Below are 8,457 nucleotides of genomic sequence, written 5' to 3'. Positions count from 1 at the left end.
TCCCTGCTACTGTTTAATATTATCTATGCCCTTCCCTGGCTCTTCTTTCCCCCTCTGCCTGTCCAGCTGTGTTATTTAAAAGTAACTTAGCCAAAACCCAAGCAAACCAACCTCAAAAAGCCCCATTTTCTCAGTGTTTTTCTTGCAGGTTGCCTCACTTTTGCACGGAGATGGCTCAGCTCCAGGAGAACATCAACAGCATCATCGCTGCTTTCTACATGTGCAGCAGAGGCGAGGGGAACCGCAGCCCCCTGAGCAGGGAGGAGCTGAGACTGCTCATGGAGCAGGAGTTTGGGGACGCGATGGAGGTGAGGATCCATGGTAGACCCACGTGCGGGTGTTCAGGACTCCTGGGAAAGGCACAGATGCCTTCAAAGCTCAGGATCTGCACAGAGAGGCTGTTCCAGCAGCTCTGTGTGGGGAGCAACAGGAGCCATGGGGCTGGGGAGGCATGGGGCTGGTGTCTGAGGCTTTGCCAACACCATTTGTCTCTTCACAGAACCCCCAGGACCCCACAACCATCCAGAATGTGCTGTGCTTCCTGGAGGATGACAGCGACCGCAACGTCGACTTCGGCGAGGTGCTCAGCCTGGTCTTTTGCGTGGCCAAGGCTTGTTACAAGCAGCCCCAGGCAGCAGAAGACGCTCAAGAGCCAACAGAGCATGAGAAGGCAGCGGGGGAGCAGCCACGGGGGCCACACGTGAACCATCAGGACCAGGACACGGAGATACAGGATCCAGACAACTACGAAACCCAGGAGGGTGACACACAGGAGCAGGACCCAGACACCCATCAAACCCAGGAGGATAAGACACCAGAGCAGGACCCAGGCAGCCATCAAACCCAAGAGGGTGATGCACAGAAGCAGGACCCAGACACCCATCAAGCCCAGGAGGGTAACACACAGAAGCAAGACCCAGACACCCATCAAGCCCAGGAGGGTGAGACACAGAAGCAGGACCCAGACACCCATCAAGCCCAGGAGGATAAGACACCAGAGCAGGACAAGGATGACAAAGCTGAAGCACCCAAAGGAGATCCAAAGAGTGGTAAAACCCCGGATATTGAGACCCCAGAACAGGACAGAAATACCCAAGAAGAGACTGAGAAACCAAAACAGGACCCAAAACCCCATCAGAAAGAAACTGAGGCACCAGGAGAGGGTTCAAAGCACCAGAGCCCAGAGACGGAGTCAGCAGAGCAGGACCAGAATTCTCCCCTTGAGACAAAACAGAGACACCCAGACAAGACCCAGGTCCGTGAGACCCCCGGGCAGGACCCCAACCCTGATGAGACCCACGAGCCGCTGCCCTCGCAGCGACGTGCAAGCCCCCATCGGGATCCCAAGCCCGAGGGAACGCTCCACGACCCAGCTTTGCACCACCTCCCCGAACCCAAGGAGCTGGAGGAGAAGGAGCACAGCGGGGCAGAGGCTCCTTCTTATCCAGCACAGCAGCAACAACGCACTCATGGCCAAACACAACCCGCGATGGAGCAGCAGCACCTGCAGGCTCTGCACCAGTGGCCACCACAGCAGTAAAGGCTGAAACAAGCCCCTGTCTATGTGAAGCTGTTGAGGAGGCACATTTTGTCCAGTCCTACTCCATTTCTTTGCATTTCTATTTGTCATGTCTCGTCCCCTTCCTTATCAATCTTGGGTTTCAGACCTGGTTTGTCCTGAGCTCTGCAGGACTCTAGACCTTCCCCTTGACTCTGTGTTAAACCTCTGCCTCTGTAAGCAAAGCAATAAAACCCAAGGCAAAAGGGCACGGTGTCCTGGTGTGTTGCTGCAAGCGCGTCCTTAGCCCGGCTCTGAGCAAAGCCACGTTGGGGTGCAGAGGACTCCAATGTCCATCCCATGCAGGACACTCAACCACATTGCTCCAGGGTGCAGCTGGAGGGGGGCTGAGAGATACAGGGGTGTCCTGGGGGCAAAGAGCCAAAAGGAGCTGCTGCTCAAATACCTTTGGGGTTTAGCGGAGGTGAAGCGATGGCTTCCCACAGGCAGGGATGTGAGCGATGTCTTCAGAGAGGGGTGAGGTCTGGGTTAGCACGAGAGCGCAGCCGACCCCAGCAGAGCCCTCGCAGCATTCATCTGCTGTGGGCCTTTTTCATGGCTGCTGTGAGAAGAAACAGCTGCTTAACACTGAAAGGGAGGGATTTTGCCTATTTCACCTCACTTATTAATAATCTCCGAAGCAGGGGGAATGCGGAGCATGCAATGAAGCTCAAAATCCCTATTAGCTGTGGAAGTTTCCAAAGGAAGGAGATATTAAACAGAGGGAAAACGATTATTCAGGTACACCCAGTCCTGGCAACGACTGAGAAGCCAGAGCTAAAGAGCTGACAGGCAACAAACGGAGCCAACCTCAAACTCGGCCTCAGTTCAGGTGGTTTTGGGTACCGGATCCTCAGGCGTTTGTCCAGATATGCCCATAGGAATGCGGATAACTCTGAGGGCACCAGCGGTTCGGTGAAGTCAGTGGGGTTTATTATGGGGTTGGGACGTGCTGGACCACCAGGACTCGGCATCCCGCAGGGAGGGTGATGCTGAGCCTGTTTTTCACCACGCTATCTTTCACTCGAGACCTATCAGCCGAATCAGCGCCTAAGAAATGCGCCCGCACCTCCTGCTCTGTGGCCGGTGACAAGCAGCACGCGGAGCCCTCACTGCCAAATCCAACGTCATTCCCCTGGGACACCCCCGAATTTCACAATTTGCTCAGTGCTGAATCAGAAGGGGAAAAAAAAAAACAAACAACAAAAAACCCAGCCCCAGAACGCGCAGCACAAAAACCATTCGGGCTAAAAGTGCCAATGTCATCATTAAAGGCAGGAGACACAAAATACGCCCGTCTGTGTTTTTTTTCGGGTTGGCAAAAATAAGGCCTGACGTACCTCGCGACGGCAGCGGACGTGCAATGGGAGAGGCAAGACTTCAAGACATTTCATCATCCCTCTGCAAAAAACCCCATTCCACCTGAGACATCCCTCCAAACATGGCATTATCCATTTTTCTTGTAAAATCAATCTCAATTAGGGGTTCCTCCAAGAGCTCCTCGCTTCTCAATTGCTCTTTCAGGGTCTAAAATCACCGTCCCCAAGCCTTGGCCTGGTGTCTGTCTGTCCATCCGCTGCCACCAGCATCAAGAATAAACCGACCCCCCCCTAGTTCAGGCCCCTGTTAGGGACCTGTTAAGTAGATCCTCTACTCTGGATAATGAGATTTTCACCATCAAAAGTGTCGTATTTGAAGTTTAAAGGGTTTTTTTTTTGTTTCTTTTAAGGAAAATATGATAGCACAACAGAAATTATCCCACTGATATAAATGAAGAAAGAATCCTGGAAGCTTGGGAGGTGTTGAAAGAGAAAAAGTCTTTTACAGAGCCATGAGGAGCCAAGATCCTCTGAGATTTAATGCGGTGGGGGCTCGGTCAATAGAAACGGCACCGGGGATGGGTGCAGAATTGGCCAAGGAGGGCAGAGCCCACCCTCTTGGGTAAAAGTATTTAAAAACCCACCATGAAAGCATCTCTGGGGAAAGCCCTGGGAAAAACTGGGGGGTTTCGGTGCTGCCAGGAAGCTGCTTTGAACCCCATCGCTTTGTCCTGGGGACGGCAGCAACGCACGGGCAAGGGGGTGAGCACAGCTGAAAACCCAACGTTACCTTTTCCTGCATCGGGTCCCCAATTCTGCCCCGTGGCGCAGGCGGCCCCGACCCTGCGGGGGGGGATTACAACCTGGTACAACACCGAGTGTACCAGCGCCAGCCGCGCTGCAATGCTCTCGTTGTAATAACAACTCCAATCTACCATAAAATTACAGTTTCCCAAGGGTGTTATTATCCCGCAGGTGGGGTGTAATTTGCGCGAGTATAATTTAATCTTGAAAAAAAGCTCAAAAATGAAGCAGGGCTAGTACTTCATCCTAAGCCTTCGTACGCACTCGTATGAGTATCCCCGAGGTGTTACCAGCACTAATTAATTACGCTCCTACACCCAGCGTGATCTTCCCTTACGGATGAGCCACTCACCCAAGGCTGCGTGACAAGTTCAATGTCCCCATCGTGCTCATCACGGCAGCATCCTTCCTCCGAAACCAAGAGCAGGAGCCCACATCTTCCTTATTAGCTCTGTATATTGAGTGCAGGATGAATAAAGGAATCAATTTGGTCTCTTAATTAATTTACTGTTAAAAAAATTAAATATATATATATATATATTTTAGAGGTAATTACAGCAAATGCTGCCTAGGGCAACCAGATGAAGGTTCAACATGACTCGACCTCTCAGCAGAGAGGATTCTGCTGTTAGTTGTAATTAAGGACCAAGCAAAGTTGAACTGAAAGTCGTGTGTGGAAGACAGTTGATGTGAAATCCGTTTTATCATAGTTTTTCCTCAATGAAAAGTCATTAATTATTGAGCAGCCAAAATCCCATTTCGAAAACTCTACCATTTAGAAATCTGTTTGAGATTGGGGTTGGTTTTTTTTCCCCTGGGTAATATAACAATAACTTAATAAGAAGTTACCAAAAATAAAAGACACTTTACAGCACGCTCTACAAGGACGCCCCACATACAAAGACCCGGAGGATTTGGGAACCTCACTGCTGTGCACCCACATTTCACCCTTTTTGTAGCACTTCTTTGAGCAAAAGCCGGACCCAAATCCCATCATCCTCAGGCCCAAGGTGCAACTGCACAAAAACCAAGCAAAAATGACCTCAGATGTGGTGGTGCCAAGCTCAAAAACCTCATTTTGGGGCTATTTTTACATATGCATGTGTGTATTGTACATATATAATATGTATATATACATTTCATATCTTTATAGGATATATAGATATCTATGTATGATATATATATATTGGGGGATTGGACTGGATGATCTTTTGAGGTCCCTTCCAATCCCTAACGTTCTGTTCTGTGATTCTGTGATAAGATACATATATGACAATATACATATAATTCATATCTATGCAAACGCACCTTGATATCAAAATACACCTTTCCCATTATGAATTTCATACATTTTACAGCAATTCTGGATTTTCTGAGCTCTGAAATACAATCAGCCCATAAAAGAACTTTACAATCTGGATTAGGTGGAACCAGCCAGTGCCTGAATTGCCACATGGCAACTGCTATTTCTGGGTTAAAATGATAGGGAAGGGGATGATAACTTAAATAACCCGTTTGAGGACGTGAAGGTGCAGCTGGGCTTGGCCAAAGATGAATCAGGACAATGTCCACAAAGGGTGGCTCCTTGCTGTAGCTCCCTCAAGGACCCTATAAAAGCAGCCGGGTCCTCCCATCGCCCTGCACGGCTTCACAGGAATCCCACTTGATCCCGTTGGCCATTTGGGTAAGTCGCTCCTAACGAATCGTGCGCTTTGCCGGCCAAGGACGCGTTGTTTCTCTAGGATCCGTGTTGGGTGGCAGCGTCGTTCCCGTCGCGGTATTTGCCGAGAGCTTTTTGCATTTATATCCGGGGAAATGGTGTTTTGTGGACACGGCCGTTGTGTGTCCATGTGTAGAGGAAGCTTTTCTCCAAGGAAATCAAGAGAGGGAGAGAGGTTTTGCGTCTTAATTTGGGCTTGGAGTCAGCTCCCAGCCAGAATGGATGGCAGAAATTTTCGGTTTTCTAGAGAAATGCCAAAACCCAGGACTTTGTACAGGTGCACACACGGGTTCATGGTGTGAACACGTTATAGAGAGTGGACACGTTGCAGCTCCACCAGCTCAAGCTGAGATCTCAGCACCCATGAGCCTGGGGGTCCTGCGAGGAGGAAGGGAGGCAGGAGGCAGATTTGAGGGCTCCAACAGGAGCACAGCATTCCTGCCATGCAGATCTCAGTAGTATTAAATAAGTAGCTGTGACCTAAGTGACCTGACCATTCCCCTCTGGCTAAATTAATTTGCCTACGAGCTGATGCTGTGATGAAAGCTTTATCGATCGTTTCGCATTACTGCTGGGCACAGGAGCAGCGGCCACAGGGCTCGTTTTAGCTCCCTGTAAGCACCCTACCTGTCCATGACCCAGCTAGATCTTGTCTCAGGACATGTCAGCACCGTGTTAGACGTCCCCTAACCTCCTCCAGAGAAGCTGGTGTGTGTCAATGCCACTCAGAGACGCTCTCAGCACTGGTCCTGGAGAAACACAAGTACCTGGTATAGCCCCGTGGGGACAGGTTCTTAGGGTATCTCTTGAGTCACCGTCATCAGTCGCCTCCCTGCGACCCATAAATGCAGGCATCTTGCCATCCCCTACCAAACGTCACGCGAGTACGTCAGCAGACACTCCCCATCCCACTAAAACCCCATAGCATTGGAATTTTCTCCAGTGCTCTGGTGAAACAGAGCTGGCCATGGCATGGGAGTGGACACACCACACATCGCACCGTGTCCTATTAACACTCTCGACCTGACCCCAGCAATTCTCCCCTCTCTTTTCTGTGTCCTTAGGTCTGCTCCTTTCCTTGCAGGCTTGCTTGAATCTGCAGGAAGATGTCTTGCTTCTTAGACAGCATTTCCACCATCATCAGCGTCTTCCACCAACTCACAGAGGAAGACGGAGGCTGCTCCAACCTCAGCCGCAGGAAGATGAAGGAGTTCATCCAAAGGGAGTTTGCAGATGCCATAGCAGTGAGTGCTGCGGTGACGGGGAGAGCTCGAGGCTGAGACTGGAGCGCAGAGGCTGCAAAATCTGTGTCCGGAGAGGGGGTGGCTCCTGTGAGCAGACAGGGATAGGGAGGCTTTTAAGGGGGAGTGACAGACATGATCGTTTGCACTGATTGCTTCAATGGCTCCTCCAACACATCTTGTCTTAAGCAAACGGGCAAAGCTGGACAATAAACACTGGGGATGTGTGGTTTTCTTTCAAAGGTAGGAAGGAAATGCATCCAGCAGAGGAATACAGAGTCTCCCAAAAGGAAGAGAGGCAGAGAATGAATAGGAAAATGGAGAACAAAGACATGGAGTCGTTTCTGACCCATAAAAGTGAATATGTGAGAGATGGAAGGAGAAGAGACTGCAATTGCCTCTGTCTTTGCCTTTTCCTGACAAGAAGCAAGAAGACTAAACTGTCTTTTTTGTTTCCCTGTGTGTGTTTTTCCTGCAGAACCCGCACGACCCCCAGACCATTGACAAGATTCTGCAGTTTCTGGAGTGGGATGGTGACGGAGAAATAGATTTCAACGAGTTCCTGCTCTTGGCGTGCAGAGTGGCAAAGGCCTGCTACTGGTACCAGCCAAAGGAACCATGCCTGCTGCAAAGGACAAAGCTGGCAAGCGGCAGACCACTCCGAGAGCCCGAAATTCAGAACAGAGGGAGCCATCGGCAGCTGCAGGAAGAGGAACGACAAACCTGTGAGAGTTACCATCATCCTCCCTGTGAGCAGCGAGACATCATGGTCCAGGAGCTCGAAACGCAAAGGGAAACAGGGAGTTGTCACCAGCAACGTAATGATGCAAAACGAAGCAGGGAACCGGGGGAGCCCATCCCTCAGGTACACGAAGAACAAAACCAGGAGTCGTGCGAGCAACGTAACAGCCAGAGAAGACGTCAGGCACTGGAGCCAAGCAGGCGAGGAGATGCACGGGTCTGCAGCCAGCAAACACATCAGCCCTGGCCGCAGGAGGAAGAAAGGCAACACCAAGAGGGGCCTCAACCAGAACTGGCAGACGTGAGGACTCGCAGCCAGACCTGTGAACCTCAACCACTGCCAAACCGGTGGAGTCGCTGTCAGCCACGTGGGCCAGCACAACCAGCATCTGATAAAACACCCCAACAACCACAAGAAGCAGATAGAAGTCGTCAGCATCAGCCACGGAAACCTGAATTAGTCAGGGAAGAGAGAAGCCGCTACGACCTACGTGAGCTGGAACAAAAAGCACTTGAGGAAAGCAGTCAGTGGCCACGCGAGCCTGAATACCTGGATTCAAGATGCCCACATCAGTCACACCTCCAGGAACCGCTAGACCTTGACCACAGGTACTACGAGACCGGTGAGCAAGAAAGAGATCTCTATGAAGGGAACCAGCAGGAACGTGAGACTGAATTCCCAGAAAAGGAAAGATATATACAGCAGGCTCAGGACAAGGAAGAACGAGATAATGTAAGGAAGGAAGAGCCTGTAAGGGAGAGAAGGATCGATCACCAACGGGAGCTGGACGTGGAGGTCTATGAACGCCACAGCCGCCAGACACGGGAGAGACGTGACGGTGAAACAGATGAGCCAGTAACGTATGAAAGGAGACGAGAGACAACAGTGGTGGCAGCAGAAGCAGACCTGAAAATCCATCGTGTATCCCGCGAACAGGAGCCCCGTGGGGACATGGGAAGTAGAGACCAACCCTGTGACTGTGAAGAACCAGAGGAGGAGAGGAGGATTTGCAAAGGAAGAGAGAGGGAAGAGCCTCTGCGGAAGAGGAGGATCGATCGCCAACGAGAGCTGGA

General features: G+C 50.9%; 2 protein-coding genes across 2 annotated transcripts; both read left to right on the top strand.

The window, feature by feature from the left end:
• Positions 1-170: 170 nt before the first annotated feature.
• LOC104543175 (repetin-like) lies at positions 171-1,540 on the top strand. The gene is made up of 2 exons (XM_010187719.1): positions 171-308; positions 500-1,540. Exons 1-2 carry the CDS (start codon positions 171-173, stop codon positions 1,538-1,540), a joined length of 1,179 nt encoding a protein of 392 aa, XP_010186021.1.
• A 4,967-nt stretch (positions 1,541-6,507) lies between these two features.
• On the top strand, positions 6,508-8,342 carry LOC104543174 (trichohyalin-like; the record flags this gene model as incomplete). The annotated part of the gene is made up of 2 exons (XM_010187718.1): positions 6,508-6,645; positions 7,121-8,342. Coding segments are annotated over exons 1-2 (1,360 nt in total), but the record flags the coding sequence as incomplete, so codon positions are not given.
• Between the last annotated feature and the right edge of the window lie 115 nt (positions 8,343-8,457).

The sequence above is a fragment of the Mesitornis unicolor genome, unplaced genomic scaffold, assembly GCF_000695765.1.
Source record: "Mesitornis unicolor isolate BGI_N332 unplaced genomic scaffold, ASM69576v1 scaffold5957, whole genome shotgun sequence".
Taxonomy (NCBI): domain Eukaryota; kingdom Metazoa; phylum Chordata; class Aves; order Mesitornithiformes; family Mesitornithidae; genus Mesitornis; species Mesitornis unicolor.
The sequence above is the reverse complement of the archived record's forward strand: the minus strand, read 5'-3'. Positions and strand labels throughout refer to the sequence as shown.

Bases quoted from the DNA above. Each gene is read 5' to 3' on its own strand.
- LOC104543175 (XM_010187719.1), top strand. From the start codon at position 171: ATGGCTCAGCTCCAGGAGAACATCAACAGCATCATCGCTGCTTTCTAC. The intron at 309-499 runs GTGAGGATCCAT...GTCTCTTCACAG, and splicing joins AGTTTGGGGACGCGATGGAG to AACCCCCAGGACCCCACAAC.